Source organism: Haemorhous mexicanus, chromosome 1, assembly GCF_027477595.1.
Source record: "Haemorhous mexicanus isolate bHaeMex1 chromosome 1, bHaeMex1.pri, whole genome shotgun sequence".
NCBI classification, from domain to species: Eukaryota; Metazoa; Chordata; class Aves; order Passeriformes; family Fringillidae; genus Haemorhous; species Haemorhous mexicanus.
Window position 1 is genome coordinate 58,645,831 of NC_082341.1, and position 19,678 is coordinate 58,665,508.

The 19,678-nt window shown below is 39.0% G+C and overlaps 1 protein-coding gene across 1 annotated transcript in view; it reads right to left on the minus strand.

The window, feature by feature from the left end:
• Nucleotides 1–19,391, minus strand: part of SUSD5 (sushi domain containing 5) — a 40,770-nt gene extending 21,379 nt beyond the window's left edge. The window contains exons 1-2 of the mRNA XM_059850339.1: nucleotides 19,126–19,391; nucleotides 10,882–11,059 (exon numbers count right to left, since the gene is read on the minus strand). Coding sequence (XP_059706322.1) covers nucleotides 10,882–11,059; nucleotides 19,126–19,222 — 275 coding nt within the window. The 5' untranslated portion in view covers nucleotides 19,223–19,391. The remainder of the gene's footprint in view (nucleotides 1–10,881; nucleotides 11,060–19,125) is intronic.
• Between the last annotated feature and the right edge of the window lie 287 nt (nucleotides 19,392–19,678).

Consider the following 19,678-nt stretch of genomic DNA (forward strand, 5'->3'; position numbering starts at 1 on the left):
ATGGTTGTACAGACTATTTTCACTTGAGCATGTGTTAGCTTTTGAGTAGTTATATATGCAACTTTAATGTTTTAATATAAACAAACAAAAGCAACATGAAACAAGCTGTATGGTGGTGGTCACGCATATGTGCCAGAATGGTCCCTGCCACACTTCTCCTCTGGAAAAAAACATGATATCATTCCCTGCTGAAAGCCCCTTTTACCATTTAAAACGAAATTTGTTCCCTTTGTAAAGAAAGCTCCATGTGATTTTTTGAGGGGAAAAAAAAATCCCTTCAAAAAAAGTCCCTTTTTAAGGACAATATTGTCCCTACAAGTTTTAAATCCAGTTCTCTCATAATTTAATGGATTTAAAGTCTGAGACCTCTAAGTCATTAATTAAGCACTTAGACAAAAGCATCTTGATCTGTTAAAATAAGTACAGATGAGTGGGAGGAACAGGATATCAATTAGAAATTTTCTGTATGTATATAATATTCCCATATTGTTCTACTGGGTCTTAAAAGGTCTAAGAGAATGAGACACTTATGCTTCCCTTCAAAAATTAACTCATCAACCTTAATCTTTCCAATAATTACTCAGTTGCTTAGATATCTGGATCAGTTATGTCTTGCAACACTAAGGAAACAGTAATTATATGACTGCAAAAACAAAGTGCTTTTCGTCGGTAATTTTGTACTTTAGGCTTCAGGCTCTCTCTTTCTTCCTGTCAAAAAAAAAAAAAAAAAAGAAAAGAAACAAAAAAAAATTAGTTTTGAAGACTGTTACCATCACAAAATTCTGGTCTCTGAAAATCAGTCCACACTCATTCCTACGTTCTATCAAAGACTAAAATTCCTGAGACTTGGAAGCCACTTTTGAAATTCTTGTCTTGAATTTTCTGATTTCTAATTCCAATTTCTATGTTTATCTACTTTGCTTCTGCCCAAAACACTGTAATTTCTTTATCAATTCTTCATCAGGCTACAAAGTTATCTGTGGGTGACATATCTTTGGTACAATGAGGTCATCACCAAACCAGGATACCTGGCTCATGAGTAATATTGCCCATTTAAAGTGCTAGTTTTTCTCACCTTTGTTTTCAAATATTGTACATAAATTACAAGTTTGTAGTTGATGGATTTTAGGAATTAGCTAATTCATTTTAAGAACCTTTCTCAGGTGCTATCCAGTGTGACTAAACTTACAAAGATGTACCTTGTATATAGTTTCAACATTACACACAAAGAAAGGCTTTAAATTAAGATCTTTCACATGTATTTACATGTATCTGCTACTTAGGACTTTAATTTGGATTTTTGCCATATTAAAATTTATGTGATTAAAACTGCAAGCATCCTAATGTAATTCATCTGAAATGAAAGAAATCTTGCCTTGTGCACAAGACACAGTGCTGGGTCAATGATTGGACTTGATCATCTCAGATGTCTTTTCATACCTTAATGATTCTGCAATTCTAAAAAACTGAAGGAAGAAAAAATCTAGTTAATCTCTTTCATTCCTTCTTCTCTGACAGTGGTTTCCCGCCTCAAGCTCAGTCCTTCAAGCTTTAAACACCTTCAGTGAGCTATTACTGCTGCTGATGACTAGACCTTCAAGAGTGCTCAGCATTTCTCAGCCGCGAGTCGATCAGACCTGCAATGCCCATGGCATAGAAATAGTCTCTTTGCAGTCAGTAGGGTTTCAGGTATGACTAAAAATACACATTAATAGTCTATTTTCTAAGTTCTTGAGGGTTGCCCTAAATCCTAAAGTGCTAGCTTTTAATCTATAATTAGAGCTTAAATACACAGGTACACTTTTGTCACAGTTCTAAAAGGTAGAGTGTGATGCTTTTAAGTTTGTTACAATTTTCATGACTGAAAAATGGCTACCAATTCAGAATTCATCATATCTTGAAATTTCTTCAGCAGCAGCACAGCTGTGCTGAAATAAGAGACAAAAATTTGTGCAGCAGTTCTACTCTTTCCAGCACCCTGCTGAGAGGTGTTGCTCCCTGGTTTGTTTCTTGACTGTTTTGAATTATTGCCCTGGGGCGTGCATCATGCCTGAGAGGATGTCACAAACTTTGTACTTTTTAAGGGGTACATCCACCTACACAGCCACTCAGAAGAATGTAGTCATGTATGTTTAGTTCTATTTATGGATAATTTCATGCATTAATTGAACTTAAGCTCATTTCTCAGCATATAACGTCATCTGATGCTCAGAGCAATGTAATGCTTGATTTTGAGCCCTTTAGTTAAGAAACAGATTTGATTTCATTTTCCTTCTGTAGAGATTTCTGATGAAGGCAGACATGCTCAGAAGAAACATGCTGAGTTCAGACAGCATATCACCCATAATTGTCTGTGATCCACATCTGCCTGAAATATCTGTGCATCCCCAAAAATTACTCCTACATGGCCATGAACTCACAAGCTCAGCATAAAACCAATCAGAAACACTATCACCATAGACCAGCAAAGTACCACATATTACCCAGCAAGATAAAGATGTGGTTGGTGGTGTTGACAGCCACCCCTGCTTTCTGATGAAAAATTGGAAGGTGCCTAAAGGTGTCTCCTTTGTTTCCTTGACAAGCTACTGAGAATCTTCTTAGCCTACTGCGACCCACCTTGGAAGGACAAACTGCTTCACAATGCCTCTTCTCCCCCAAAAGAGACAACAGGAGACCAGGGATTCTGCACTTTGATGGACCTCAGCTTAACTCCTGCCGCACAATATGATTCATCCAACTAACAACAATTAACAGTCCTTCTTCTGTAGCCACCTTGGAAAAAGGTCAGAGCTTGGCCAGTCTGATCATTGTTTTCCTGTGCCATGACTCAGATATTGCAGATATCATGTGCACACACACAGAGAAATTCTGATATGTGGCACAGTAAGGTATGAACCAGACTTCCCAGAAGCCTTCTGCTTACTCTTGTGCTGCTTAATTTTTTTTCTAATGTATTATGTAATGAGTGAGTAACTGGTATATTTTGCTCCACTCTCAAAGATGGAAATAGCAGAAAAGCTGGCATGAATAGTACTTATTTTACAATATGCCATAATATGCCATAATATAATACTTATTAATAAATATATGATAGTTATAGGCTTGAACTGTTGTAATTATAGTTAATGTCATAAATTTGATGTATGTATGTATGTATGTATAATAAAGGAATTTTTAATGAAGACATCATATTTTTATATAAATTATAACTTCTTTTTTATAGTAGTATCCACTGATAATTTTGCTTTCTAAGAAAATTACAAGGCAATTTTGTAATACTTGAAAATGTTTCAGTAAGCCCAAGTTAAAACATATGATTTGACAGCTGAGTTTATATGATAAAGTGTGATCCATCAGCACAGAAAACAGTAGGTGGGACTTTTTTTGTAGTTGCTACTTTATCCACCAGTTGATTTTAGGTTTTGTAGTCTTAGTCAATAAATTCACTGAGCTGAGTCAGAATGGTCTTATGACATTGATTCATAGTAGTATGAGCTTGCAATATATTCAGCTCAGAAGAACATCAGGAACTATGTGTTTGCTGAGGCACTGTGAAATTCTGGTTGACAACACACTATAAGAAACCTTCCCCTAATTAGAAAGCTTAAAACTTCATCACTTTTCTTGGTGAAGATCAATCTTTAACATGTGATGCTTTTTTTTTAAATGGGTCAGCTTTACTGTTTGTGTTTCAGTAACTAGGTAAGAGAAAAAATCCAACAGTAGTCTGGGAGCCAAACTAGGGGGTTTTTATTCTTAGTCTTTCCCCTCTGTATTTTGGGAAACTGCAAATTACAAAGTTGGCTCTGACGAGGAATAAAATATAAATGACATGTTCATGATTACCAAAGGGAAGAAAATTTCCCTGAAAAGTCATGAAGGGGAGCGCAGGTGGGCTTTGGAAAGTCCATTGCCTGGGAACTATAGAGGCTAATTTTGGCTGGATGTGTCCCAAAGAAAGCAGCTGCTAAGTGTGACATGAAGACATTCCAACAGCAATACTGCCACTGGAAATGTCAAAAGGAGGTCTTACCAAGGCAGAACCAATATCCTTTAGATTCTTAAAAATATACACCAAAATGCAGCCTTTTGTGCTTAAAATTGTACCTATGACTACTGAAATAGTAAGGCCTCTGTTCATTAAATAAACATGGCCCATTCATGCAGGCTTTCCTACTGTAGCCTAGTATGGAAGATTTTATATGGCCATTTTACTCTAATATCGCTAGGTACATATAATTTGAGCATTCTGAGTGCATGCAAAGGAGTGCATGTTTCTTCCTGGCCTGGACTAGTTGGGTGCTCAATGACATGTCAAGCATCACTAGAAAGGTGGTTTTACCCAATTTCATTTTACAGGCTCCAGTTGAATCCATGGCTTTCATAACAGAGGTTACTGATTAGTTACCAAAAGGTTTAAAAAAACACAAAACATTTTTTTAATCTATTAATATACAAAACAGTTTCATTCTCAGAGGAAAGGCTTTCAGATACAACAAAGCATTACAGTGATTCTAAAACAAAAAAAAGGCAAAGTACATGAACTCCTTTAGAAAAGTAGAAAATCATCCTCATTAGAACTGTCTGGCAAGCTAAAATCCTGGTATTAGCACCTCTTGTGCATTTGCCAAGAATAAGTATATCCCATTTCTGTCTTCATTTGTTCAGATAAACAAAGGATCACCTTTAATCGCCTTTTGATAAGAGAGGTGCTTTTTTAGTCTCATCCTAGTCTGAGCCCAGACCTCCTGAGCTTGGATGCAAAGAATTGCATTACACTATTGCAGGGGGTGTCTCGCTGGTGCCTCATTCAAGCTCTTCAGTACTTCCCTCTCTCCTCTGGAATGGCTGCTGGATGTCTTTTAGGATGACCACATTTCTTTTTCTCACAAATTTTACGTGAGTTATTTCACTTTACAACAAGCCCACTGCTGTCCTGTGTTCTGTGACTGCACCCAGCTCTTTCTCCTGCTGTGCCTTTCTAGCTGGTTTAAGGAAGAAATTCCGATTAGCCTTCATCAAATACTGTTGCAATCCACCCCATTTCTGTTACTCCAGCTCTAAAGTCAGGCTTGCCTTCCTGTTCAATATTCTGCTCTTCCTTGGTCTTATGAAAGATTTCTAACCTTCTGGCATGAATTAATTTCACTAGCAAACTTTGGCCTTTTGTGCCAAAGCTTGCTTAAGTTTTGCTAAATCCCTTAGAGTTTGTTACAAAACACCTTCCAGTAAAAATACAATTGGAAAGGGGGAGTCATATCTCACTTAGTAAATGGCAACCCTGAGGACTGTGATGTTACAGTTCAGCAGATGGTGGTTTGGGTGCTTGTCCTAGAAAATACATAAAAAATATGTATTTTCTTTTATGCAGTGCTTTTCCTCAAAAAAGTACATTTTCTAAAAAGTTATTCAAATATTGGGCTGCCTCTTTCACAAGAAACATAGCTGTCATACTTTGTCCATGCTGCTGTCCCAATTGTGCTAAGAAAAGATTTGCTTCTCTCCTCCCAAAGCCGATGGAAAGTGGCTCATGGCTACATTGCTCAGTGATATCATCTCTTGGACTAAGCTGGCCATGCCCTTTTCCTAAATTCAAGTTTCCTGACTGAGCTTTATGCAGAAATCCCTATTCCTGAAACACAATTACTTTGTTTTTACCTTGCATGAGACTTACTGAGAAGATTGACAAGAAGCAGCCAGAAGACAAAGTCATGACACGAGCTGTGAGCTGTGGGACTGGAGTTTGTGACATGAAGGAATTCTGTAGTCCAAGACCTCCTCAGACAATTTCATAAGCAACATCAGCATTTTGAATTGGACCATATCCTGTCAGTTATGTCTGGATTTTTCTCTTGAAGGGAATTACTTGACCTGCCTCAAATACGTGTCTGGGAGCAAATTCATGTGCATTATCACCACTCAGCAGAGCACAGCCTTGAAATAAAACCAAGAGCTTGCCAAAGTGACATATCACCAGAACTTCTACTCTGCAAAGAGCTAGTGGGCCTGTTTTAGCATGCACACCTGGATGAATTTCAGGGGACCCACAAGCCAAAGGCTTTACAAATATAGATGAGAGGACTGGAAAGGGTTAGCAACTGACCCTTTATTTCATTCCTTGGACATTGCTTTTTTTCTTTCCCAGGAAATGGGATTTTATTACCATGCTGTTAGGTACTGGGCAGGTCCCACACAGTAGGCAGAAAAAGAAGTAGGTAGTCTTGTGAAATGTCATATTTGAGTCTTATTATTCCATTTCCCACTGGTGCCATCTGTAGTGAGGGCCTGTTGTGTTTGACCCTGCAGAAACATTCAAAAGTGCAAAACCCAAAGGGCTAACAAAAGGAAGGAAAAATAGAGACAAAGTAATTTTCCTGGTAACAAACACCTGCTCTAAAGTCAGCCAAGAAAAGAAACCCTCTCTTGTGACTCTCCCAGCAGAGCTTATTCTAGCTGACTCTGCTTGCTCACTCCAGACTTATCCCCTCTGGAATAAATGCTCCAGGGACTGGGTAGGAACCAGCCCAGGGATTTCACACACAGGAGCAGGTTGACAGCCCTGCAGGAAGTCTGTCATAGAAGAAAAATTCTATGCAGAGCTTCAAAGCTGTCATAGAAGAGATACGTGGCTCCATCTCTTTGCAGGAAAATAAGGAACAGGATAGGGAATAGGACAGCTTCAGCTTTTCCATCCTACTAAAGCATTGGAAATGAGGAAATTTGCTATGGGGATATTAACACAAGGTGTTGAGGATGTTTAACAATTTCTAAAATAAATAGCTGTTTGCACAGGGTTGATATTAATATCAATTGTGTCATGTTCACTTCCTAAATTTCAAAAACCCCAGAAAAGAAGTCAAGACCCTACAGGACATGCTGCCCAGTGTCGGAAGACTCAACACAAAGTTTTCCAGCATGACATCTGAATTCACAAGATAGCAGTGAGAGCCTTTTAGAGAACTCTGCCACCTTTTTTTCATTTATATTCTGGCAGATCACTTGATGGTTTTACTGACTCACTTGTCTGACACGCAAGTAAGTCATAAGAGTGTCATTTTTAGTATAAATAGCTATTAGGGCTCATCTGACAAATGAGACTTGCCTAAAGACGTCTCATTTCCTGAAATGCAACAATGTGTAATCCTTTATAAGTTACACATGTCAGGACTGACTTGTAGAGGGCTTACTTCTGGCTTGCTGGGAGAAGTCATCCCTACCTACTTGTCAGTGGCTCTTCTCAAAAGTTCCCAAGCTCCTGGACTGCCAGGGACATGTCTGTGTGAAGAGCTCTGAACCCTGAACTGGGTTGGCCTGAACAACTGCAAGGGAAAGACAAGAACATGCCCTTATTCCTGTGAAAGAAGTTCTGTTTCAGGCTGCTCAAACCACAAAACCACCCAGTTTATTGTGTCTTTGGATTTACTGGCAGGGATCTATTTGTTTAGGCAATTTCCATTCTGCATCAGTTGAAATGATTCATATTCATCAAGACCTGCTGCTTGGGCTAGCCCAGTTTGCAGGGACTGAAGTGGGCATATTTAAATATGGATGATCTGCATTTACATGAGAGTCATCAGAAATTTGACAGTCACCCAAGCTGGACTGGCTCTTCAGTCCAAATGCTCCTCTTTGCCCATAGAAGAAGTACAGCCCAGAGAGCAGGCAGTATAAACATGCTCACACTGACTCAGTGATGTGCTTCTGCCATAACAGGAGAAACTCCCACTGGTTTTCAGGCTATGATTTGGCTGTAAAAATAATAATAAGGACAAAATAATCAACAGTGATGGATATATTTAGCAGGAGTGGGATTGTAATTACTCACGAAAACCATAAATAGCCATCAGAAGTGACCAAATCACAGACTTGTGCAAAACCTGGAGAATGGATCTAGCAGTGAAAAAGTCCTTACATGTCTGCTAGAGCTCCTGTTCAATTTTAAATCTAAGTGGTGAAAGGAAGGCTGAAGCATGTCAGAAAATCTGCAACACTGTAATGACTTCAATCACTGTAATGACTTCAATCATTTGTTTGTGTTTACTTCTACTGCCAATGCCTAATTCATTTTTCCTCAGGGGAAAGATTGGGATACCTTCCAGGCACCAAATAAATAAACCAAACCTCATTCTTCCTGAAATTAGGAACTTTTATCATGCTCCCTCCTATTTGTCTCCTTTCTGATGAACACAGTCCAAGAGGATATGGGAGAGCATTCGAATGAAGCTCTGTGATCTGCATTGGATGCCAGTCAGCTGCTGGGAGGATTCCAAGAATTTAGATCCAACTTATAAAGTCCTGAACAGTTCTGGACCTGCCATATGTGGGGAGGTCATCTATCATTCAAAGATGTGGACCTTCATCAAGATAAATACACAAGGTGTACCCAGCAAAGAGTCCTTTATTTTGGAAATAATTTTCCATACTTCTCTAACTTGTGGGCATGATGTGAAGCCTGCTTTCCCTTCTCTGGGTTAAATCAACTTTATATCAACTGATGTGGAGAGGTTTTTCTGTGTACCAGCTATCTTTTATCCCTCCTGTCATGTTTCCCGTTATCAAGTAAATGCCCAAAGTATTGAATTGGTAAATTTAAAAAAAAAAAACAACTAATTTAGTAAAATAATTGGAGTCCCTTGTTAATAGATTTTCTATTACTTCAGTCATTCTTGAGCCCTTTTTTGAGACACTTTTAGTACTTTTCCCAAGATACTGTAGCAATACATATAGTATTCCAAAGGAGGCTATTACACTGACCTACACATATACATTTTTTTCATATTCTTCATCCCTTTCCATGAACACACTAGAAACTTCTTTGTTTGCTTGAATGTTTGTTTGTCTGTTTTTACTACAGCTGCAGTCTGACAGAGGTTTTCTTTGTGCTGTCCATAGCAATGTTCTCATATCTTTCCTGGCCTGACAAAAGTAAATCAGACCCTGTGAAGATATTTTCAAGTAGATTGCATATTCCTCCTGCATGTATTATTGTTGAACTCCTTCTGGCATCGTTTTACCCTTTTATCTAAATTTCTCTGTAAATCACTGTATTGGAGCTGAACTTGTTCAACTTAAACAGCTTTGTTCCCTTTGCACTCTTTGCACTCAACAGCTCAGTTCCTTCTCCAGAGCTGCATTCACTTACAGTTAAAACAGGTTAGCCTTCTTAGGCGATTTACAATTCCTATTTTTCCCCAGAGCCAAAAATACCCAGTTCAATGAACCAAGTAACATACTTCCTGGTGCTTGCCCAGCCATGGGTAAAATAGCCCCAGAGTATAAAATTCCAGCTCTGAAGAACTTTTCTCTCTGATGAAGCTTTCCAGTGAAGGTCAGTTCTGGTGGCTGCACAACAATGGTGTTCTGATGTGCCCCCACAAGGTTCTTTCTGATAAATAGTTTAGAGACTTCCAGGCTAAGGACAGGTTTACTGGGGGAATGGAGTACAGCAAGCTAGAATGGATGAAAAGTCGTCATTTCCTTCCCATGCTTATGATGTGCTTTTATCACAATTTTGATATTGAAGATATTCAGTCCACAGCTGATCTATTAATAGTCACAGCTTCAGTGCCTGTAGCAATTAATTGAGAATCTCACTGGACTAACTAGTGGTACTGCTTAGATAAAAAAACCAGGATTTCCCCTCCTACCCATCATGATTCCTTACCTCCAGAGTACAGAGGGTGTATAAAGGACCCTGTACAACAACTTTGCCACGGACTTCTTACAGTTATATAGTTCTCCTTGCTTGTCAGCCTGCAAGACACCTCAGCAACTGTCTTGGGAAAATGATGTTTGGGGTTTAGATCACTGTCTTTTATCCTGAGACATTTCTGGAATTTTTGGGTTTTTTTTTTTTGGTACATAAAAATAAATTTTCAAACTATGTTTTCACCTGGAAAAGAATATAATCAGATAAAATGGTTGCTTTTCCTTGAAATAGTTTAAATCCAATATTTCATTAATAGTAGTAATTTTCTGTCCTTTGGAAATTTTATTACTAAAAATACAGAAACACCAATGCTTACTTAAAAAACTGGCAACTGTCACAAAATCTAATAATATGCTAAAGTTTGGAAGCATTTTTTTCATAAAACAAAACTTTATCCCCACCAAATGTTGAAAATAGATTTGATATACTCCTTCTGGGCAATTCCTGTATGGTCCCAGCTTCAGTGACATCAGACATTCCCTCAACACCTCCATTTACATTACTGCTTCAAGTTAGTCTCTCCAGAGGCGACAGTGCTTCATGCAAGGAAAAGAGCTCAGCCTAGTGCCACGATGAGTCACCCGAGCTACCTCAAACACATTGAGGGACAACATCAGTTCCCTGGTGGGCTTTCCCAACAAACTCTCTGGCACATATGGGTTGTCGTATCTGAGTGCATCTGTGCCCTTTTGAACGTGCCTACTGTCTGCTCAGCCATGCATCAATAGCTTGGACAGACACGAGGCTCCCATGAGAAGTTTGGTTTGCGGAGCTTCTGAAGGACTGGAGAATAACAGAGTCAGTGGGAGCACTGACAGCAATTCCAGCACCGTGTCCTCAGCAAAGACATGTGTCCTGCAAGGCTCTTTAGGGCTCAGCACCCCACTACAGGCCAGGGGAACAGGAGCCACAATGATGTAATTCAGTAGGAAAGAAGAAGAGGAAATTGCATCAAATCTGTGAAATCACGATGTGAGACTGATGAATACTTGTGTGCCTGCAATATTAGCTGTAAAAAACTAATTCTTGGGGGAGAGTGGACAATTTAGCTGTATGTCATGGTAATTGAATTGTGGCCAGTGTTTTTCAGCAAATCTTAGTCAAGGTGGAAAACTTGCTTGACAATCATCATTCACACTTCCCAGAAAGCGATATGCTGTTGTCCTTACCCAGCAGAGCCGCTGGCGAGCCATCCTGTGGTGCAGCCAGCAAAAGAACAGTCCAGAACAGCCCTTTTCAGCTCTTCTGCAGTTGCTAAGCGAGCACTCAGGTCAACACAAGCTTTCTCAGCTTCAGCTAAATCCAGACCCTGAGAGTTGTTCTTGGACTCAAGTGCAAACACTTTCCCTGCAACACCAAGAAAGGACATGTCATCCATCATGGAATGGTACTCAATACATATTCAACAGAAATGTTGCAAATTATCACCAAATAAAGCCTTTGTGCTTTCACTAAGGTTATTTTAATGGCCCACCTTTTTTTTTTTTTTTTTGAAAGCCTAATTTAATCAGGACTGTAAGTATCCTTGTGTTAGCTTTTCTTTTAATTTTGTCCGCCACAGGAAAAGCAAGAATGGCACTAGTCATTCCTAACTCAGAGGGGAAGCTTGTCTTGCCTCTGTAGGTCTGTGCTTCAGATCTGGAGAGATAAAGCATAATACTCTCTCACATGCACATATAAAGTTAAAATCACAACGAACAGCTCCAGCAGGCTACTAATGCTGGAATCCATTACTAAACATCCTACAGTTACTCTATAACAGCTACGTCCATAAAGCAAGCACATGCCTGAAGGCCAGTATTGCAGCCCTGCCTTCCACATCAGAAATAGATTTCTACTTACTCTCTAAAATCAAAACTATGTCATTCCATGACATCTGGTGTCTAAATGCAGACTGCGACATTATCATGTCTTTTTGGAAAGAGAGATAGAATTTTTTATTAATGGAAGGCTTCTTTTTTTTTTTTTGAATGAGCATGAGAACATATTTAGCATAACATTTTTTTGTGTTATTTTTATTTTCAGTTCAGTTTACTTTACTTTAATTTATCTAATACCAGGAAAGCTGAAAGGGTGAAAGAGGTTTTGGCAACTGGGAACAGGTCAGTTGGGGTTTTGGCAATGAAGTTTGAGAAGTTACTGTGTTATGGAATAAACATATTAGCTGGGTGCTCCAGTAAAAGAAATAAACAATGAGACACTTTGCAACTGACATTTAAATTGACATAACTATCTTGTTTTCTGATGATAACATCCCTTAGAATACCTCCTAGATTTCAAAGGTACAGACTGAGATTGCTTGCAGTTGCAGGAAGAAAACTTTTAAGCGCTGAATTTACATTCAATAAATGCCTGGAAACTATTATTTATGTCTTATTTCCAAAGGGGATTCGTGGTAGTGGTTATATGAGTGCATAACTTCCAGCACATACCAAGTGTTTGCTATGTAGCCAGCTTACACTCACAGGAGATATTGACCAGTATTGGGAATTCTTCAGGCTGATTCTGCCTGGTTCTGTACCAAGTGCCACTCTCACCACACACTCTTTCAGCAAATTGGTAAATCTGATTCTAATCCTAAATCCAGGCAATTTATACAGGGAAGGTCTGTCTCCAACAGCTTTCTATTCTCACCTGTGCACAGCTACACCCACCCACAGTCCTTACATCAAAAAATGTAGTTTCCCTCAAGCAAACATGTAATTTGTGTTTACATTACCTAACAAGGGCAGACAGGTCCTAATGAGGACTCCTACCTTGGTGGGAATTCTACATGTGCACTGCAGGAAGTCATCCTGGCTTGGGAAAGGGCAATTTAAATAAGCAGGACAAGCAGCTATGAGAAGGAACAGACATTCAGAGTACCCAGAGTGATTTTCCTAAGGCAGTTACCAGTAGCTGACCAGGAATACAACCAGAAACACTGGTCAGTGCGATAACCACTAGGTTATATTATCTTTGGATTCTCCACTGTAATCAAAACCATTAACTGTAATTAGAATGGGGGATTTTACACAAAGCAGTGAAAGCAGCAAGCTTCTACATTTCTGAGTACACAAGCATCAGGATTCTTTACAACATGTCCCAAATAATGCACATGGCACTAATGGAGCTCCTTTTTCCAAAGCCTTGACAGACACAGTGAAGTGTGCATGGCCTAGGGAGAGAGACAGTACAAACAGAGAATGATGGTTTTGAACAACCATTCTTAAGTGGCAAAACAACTTTTGCTCCTAAAGGAAAACAGGGATTAAGTGTAATGATTTACAAGGCTCTGTCCCAACTAAAAGCTTGTCCACATTCTACATTTCACCATTAGACTGTTAGGATTGAGGTGCATCATCAAAGACATACAGGGCGAGTTTGCATAACATCTAACTTAAATTGTGAATGTTATTTTGAAATGACATAACCCTCATTTTCTAGCTATTAGTATTTCAGTTAGAAGCCTTAAAGAAAGGAAAATGGTCAAGCTTTGAGTTCCATCTAGATACAATTAATTAGTGATTTATTCGTTTTACCAGGAAGCAAGAGTTACATTTTTAAAGGAGTTTAGCCTATCCAAGACAGGGGCTGAGGCAGCTTCCCTTGACTACTGTTATGTTGTTTGCTAGTACTTAAGATACGCTAACTTTTTACTATAAACTATGAAGATGCTGTCAACACACAGTCTTGTCCTTTGAAAAGGTATCTGGGATGATCAAATTATATAAACAAGTGAATTAAAAGGTGAGCTATGAAAGACTTACTGGTCGGGAAGTTACAGTGAACTACTTTATAGGAAATTCTGGTTAGCCAGAATTTGGTTAGAGGTGGCTAAAGAAGGCCAATCAGTTTACCAGACCAACCTGTGATTTTTCTTCCAAGTTTTAGAAGCTCTCTGGGTATCTGTCCAGTTTTCAAGATGTGCTCTCTGTTTTGTCTAATTTCTTACTTAGAAAATATAATAGCAAGCAAAGTTCACTTATCAGATGGCTGACCAATGGAATGGCTGGGTCCTCAATATCCTGAGATGTGTCCCATTACTGAGGGGCATTGACAGGGAGAAAATACAGGAGACAGGCTAACACGGTAACAGGAAAAACACAAAACCACATGAAAACAGGAAATCCCCTTAAACAAAAAAGACTGCAACACTGAATTCTGCACCTTACAGTGTCATGGCTAACATACTCAAGATATGGATGTATTAGATTTTTCTCACTTTTAATCTCAAAAGTGGTATCATTTTCAGTCTAAAGGAATCTAAGGGTCCTGGATCATTATTTGTAACATTTTTATTGGTCCTACTTGCAATGAAATGTTTCTTAAAAAAGGATTGTCTCTCATACTTGATAACAAAGCAGTCATTTTTTATATTGGGGTGGTTGAAATCAGTCTTATCTCTGAGAGAGTATCAAGAGATGTGTTGTCATTCTGTTTTAAATTTGAGACTGTTCTGTATTTCCATAAGACACAGGATGAAGGATCATGTCTATATGAAGAATGCAGTACCCCTTTGGTTGTGGTACCTTTGAGCAGCCGCCATGTCTCAGTTCCCTCTCAACTCTGTCACTCCATTTCTGCCCTGTAACATTCGTTTCCCATGACACTTCCACCTCAACAGGGGGGTGGATATTTGTTACCAAAATGACACACTTTTCTGAAGCTTTTCTAAACAATGCAAGTCCCTTTGATTTAAAGATAAAGCTAAAAATCCATGCAGAGTAGTATTTCTCAGGACGCTTACTGAACATGTTGAGTTTAGCAGGTTCAGAATGAAAAAGATCCTTGTCACAGTAAGATTCCTTTAGATTCCCATTTGAAACAAGTGATAAAGCTTTTAACTTCAATAATGAGGCATAAATAATGAGACATCATTCGTCCAGCCTCTATTTGTCAGTGGGATTCACAGTTCACATGAAAAATTCATGCTTGAAATGAAAGCGATTTCCTCTTTAATAACTAGCCTACATTAGATTGCTAGCCTCTATCATTATCTGATCATTATCATTACAGAATATTGATTATATTTTGATTTATTGAGAATGTTTTAGTTATTTTTTGCAATAGATTAATATAGTTTTTACTTAAAAGTACCCCACTGTACTCTGATTAAAAGCATACCCACAGAGATGTAGATCTAAGGGCTTCTCAGAATCATTTTTATCACCTTGTTCAATTCCTGCCTAACTAGACTGTAGATTTCCCCTTGTAATGCCACCATCAAGTCCAAAAATTCATGGTTGAACCAGAGCATGTCTTTTCAACACGCATCCAGTCACGATTCAATGCCTCCAAGCAATGGAGAATTTACAGCACACCTCATAGTAAACTGTTCCAGTGGTTCATTACTCTTACTCCACCTTATTTCCAGCTCCAAATTTTGCTAAACTCAGCTTCTAACAACTGATCCTCATAATGCTTTCAAGACTTAAGAGACATCTACAATCAGATATATGGAAGTGCAAAAACAGATGTCCCTCAAAAAGAAAACCAGTCCAAAAGCTGTTTCTTCATATTTTACAGAAAATCAGTGGGTTTAACAGAATTCTGTTGGTTATCATGGAAAGAGTTTGGCTGAATTATTCTTTCACAGTAACAGATACAACAAGAAGTTCTTCTGAGGTGCATAGGCACAGTTCAAAGCCCACCAAAATGAGTTCAAATTTCTCCATGTCTTCAGCAGGATTTGCATCATGCTTGAAGAAGGAACACAAGACTGCAATGTCAAATATAGCTTATAGTAAGAACAGCCCTCAAAAATAATATAAAATGAAAGCATTTTAAAAGGCATGCCCAGTGTGCTGACCTCATGACATGACATTTCCTATTTCAAATCATAAAACTTAATCAGTTTCAACAAAACAAATTTAGTGAAAGATGTACAAATGTGGAATCCAATACATTTTTACTTGAATGTTAAATATTTAAAATTGAGGTAAAGGAGAGCAGAGGAAGGAAAGGTTACTTCCGTACTTTGAGAGAAATTTAATTTTCATTTCTATGAATATGTGTAGCAATGTATCCTGATTTTAAGTGTAAAGGTGGAAGATCCAGTAACTCTACAACTGCAGACAGAGATTTGGCTAATTACCAGTTCTATTTAATGTTCACAAATGTGGAGTTTATTTCTGTGGGAAACAACAGTGAATGATGTCTTATTCAATTTTAAAAATATTGCATCATCAAAAAAGTAGCAAAATCAAGATGTGATCTTTGAGTTCCCCATCGGCTAAACCCAGCTTGAGCTTAAATTTTGATTTTACTGGGCACTTCAGGATCAAATAGTTGGAATTGTTCATGCATGAACGTGTGTTATTTTGCAAGCAGGAGAATGAAATGTGTAGACACCTGCTACAGAAATGTGAGCATCAAGAGAGAGCAGAAGAGAAAAAAACATACATTTTTTCCTTTACTGAAAAAAAGAAGGACACAAACCAAGCCAAATTAAATACTTTAGTAGGGGGTTTCCTGCTTTGAACGTCATCAGTTTCTAGTTAGAGGCATGTCTCTCAGATCCTATCTGTGCCCAGCTTCACGGACTCTGGATCCTTTCACCTGCAACCTCTGCAGGCACTATGCATGGGCACTGCTAGGACTGGCTTGACCGATAGGGCTTCATATGATCCAAATTTAGCAACAGGCCAGCTCCAATTTGGCACAATTGGTAATGCTTTGAAGTTAGCACATTTTTCATTTCAGGAGTTTCTCAGTACAGTGGAGGAATCGCCATCACCCTCTCCTGACGTGCTCTGTCTCAGAGCAAGTACTCTCAGAAAACTATGGTTCATACGTGTGGATATTTTAGGAGCCTTGTAAAAACAAAAGAGGGAGGCAAAAAAGTGGAGGCAACTCCTGTGCAGGATTCAGGAAGTCACATCTTGTTCTTCTATTCCAGTGCAAATGGAAAACAATTTAAACCCCCTGAATTTGCAGAGATACAACTGAGAACTGCCACAATAACACATATTAATCTCCAGTAACTGCACTGGCAGTGGCACACCATGGTACCTCAGGGCATAAACAAGCCCTTGGGGAGTCTTCTGTCCATCTGACCTGGACCTGAACAGATTTGAGCAAGCTCATTTCAATTGGGGATAAAAGCAGCAAAGCGAAACGGAGCTATATTTTATTTCTGAATTTGCCTGGGTATTTCTGCTGCCTGCTGCCTGTTTGTGCTACAGCAATATGTGCCACGGTAAACAGTGGTCAAAAGAGATCAATTAAGCTCCAAAGTTTTACACCTCCACCAGACCTCAATGGCCGTCAGTTTTATTGCCTACTCTCCGTCATTATTTTTGCGTGAGATAATAAAGTGAAAGTCTTCCTTAGGGAAACACATTGCAACCAGTTTCAGAGGTTTGACTGTAACAGGGGCCAGTCTGAATTTCACAGGTTTTTTACAAGACATATTCTAAATCCCTTTAGCAGTTTGCAACACAGTCAGATACCTTCAGTTAAAAACGACAAATACAGAAACACATATGTGTCACTCAGAATGGTCCATTGGCACTTAAGTGACATTTACACGTATTAGAAACTTGCACCATTATATTTTCACCCACACCTTAAAAATGAGAAGGTGGTTTCTGACTGGATCAGACCAGAATGTGCTATAAAAGAAAGGATTAATCCTATTTCATACTCTCCGATCTTCTTAAATACAAGGTGGTGAATTTTAAAGCTGACATACAGTGTTTTCTTCTGTTTTAACCCAGATGGCTTATAGGACAGTGTTACAGTTGTGTGCTCAAAGATCAATATTAAGAGAACCCATTGAAGATCAAGTTAATAGCAGACTTACATATCTTTCACAATACTACCAAGAATTTAAATAAAATTGCAAACCACATCATTGTAATAATGCTTGACAACTGTAAATTACTTCAGATATTCTCTGCCCTTTCATACTATAAATGTTTTACCACGTGAAGCAAATTTGACAAACTGTTGAATGACAATTAAAATCTGTCATGACCTCTGCCTTAAAATGATCTCCAACTTCTTTTCTCTTTCCCTTTTAGAAGATGCCTGTTTAGGAATCAAAAAATTAGTTTCATTAATTTTATGGAACAAGGAGATCTTCAGGTGAAGCATTCTCAGCAAGGGAAATTATTACTCCTGCCCTGTGTCCTGAAGCTCTGTGAAGAGTCCTTTTTCATGGATATGCTTTTCCCCTCTCTTCTCATTTCGAAGGCATTTTGATGAGGAAGGAGTGCATCCTAGAAACAGAATCACAGTTTCTCCTACTGCAACATAGTGCAGTTTTCTGATGCATTTCTTTTCCTCTATGCTTAATGAAATGTAACTCTCCTTAAACTTTACAAGAAAGAGTTCTGTTGTATAAATGTATAAATGTATAACTTTATACATTCTACTCAAAATCTTGTAGAAACATACAGGCAAGATTAATTTTCTCCCTTTCCTTTGCCATACTTTGTCATCAACTGAAAGAAATTTAAGTTAAACAGGAAAAATGCTGTGAGAACAAATGAGAAGAGATTTTTATTGCCCTATAATGTTTAAGTTCTGTTCTCTGGAATAATGCAGCAAACATCAGTGGTAAAGGATTAGGGTATTGGAATTAAAAAATCCTGAGATTGGGCATAAATCTATTGCAGCTGTGAAAGTGGAAAAATGTGACCATTCAGCATGCTGCCCCAGGAATACAGTTGTTTCAAAAGTGTTTTGGTTTAGACAAGTTGGTCATCATTTTATCACAAACTGAATCATTAAAAGGGTGTTAGGCTACTGGAAACTTTCAAGGGATGCAGCTTTTCAGGGTCACCATTGGTGAGTAAAAAGTCCCATTTCAGAGTAACTGGTAGCTGGTGCTTCAGCCAAATCCACGTCCTGATCACATCTCTCAGCAGGGAAGTGCAGATGAAGCTCATCTGCAGAAAAGTGGCCAGTCATTTTCAGCATGTGTGGCACTGAACAGAAGAGGTTATCAAAGTCTTTCAGTTCTTGGATTCCCTTCCTCAAGTATCTGCCTCAATAAAGTGACACGTCTGAAGTGGGGAGATGGGAAAGTTCTTTGGAGAAAAGGTACTTTGAATTGTAAGGAGGGGTCTCCTAAAATATAGCTGAGTCTTCTTAGTTGTGTTCTGGCTTTGTTTCATTATTCTTATTTCCTCTGGAAAAGTTCACTATCCTGTCATTCTGTTGTAATAAAATAATCTTAGCCTTCTGGGATCTTATTTCCTTTCTCTGCTTAACCCCAGGATATTTGTAAAGTCTCAAAAAGCTCTGAATCAGAAGTTTCCTAATACAAACTGGAGCATGTATTTAAGCCTCTTATTTAAAAAAAAAAAAAAAAAAAAAAAAAAAAAGTTGGTTTGGGTTTTTTTTTCTTTTTGCAATAACACATTTCAACATACAGCCCTCATTCCAGCCATAGCAACCCAGCCCAAACTGAATGGGAGACTCACCATCAGCCTGAACAGAGATGATTTGAAGTAAGTAGAAGAAGACAGATCCCACGCCCAGGAGAAAGGTGAGAGAGACTCTCTGAGAGCCTGGAGCCATTGCCCTGCTTCCAAAGCCCTCAGCTGCAGGAGGTTGGCTGCCGAGGCTTTTTCTCTCTCTTCCTCTGCACTTTCGTAGCTGGGTCTGCGGTGATGATTTCAAGGAGCACTTTCCCTCGGCAGGATCCTGCGTCTTGGGTTTGCACTGAAGGCGGGAGGGGTGGAAAAAGAAAGAGGGAGGGAGAGAGGAATCCTTGGCTTGGCTAGTGTGAAGGGGAGGGGAAGGTGGGGGGGAGATGTCCAGCCAGCTGGGGTTGGGGAGAGGCTTTATCCAGCCCGGTCTGCGGGGCAGCGCTCACAGAGAAGCGGTGTGAAAAGTCACATTATCCTGCCGGTAAATACCTAATGGATCACGGTGGAGGAAATGCAGAAGCCAGGAGGGAGAGAGAAGGGGGGAAAGGACAAGCGACGAGCAGCAGCAATCCCTGTCTGAGAGGAGAAGGGCAGCTCCATAGCT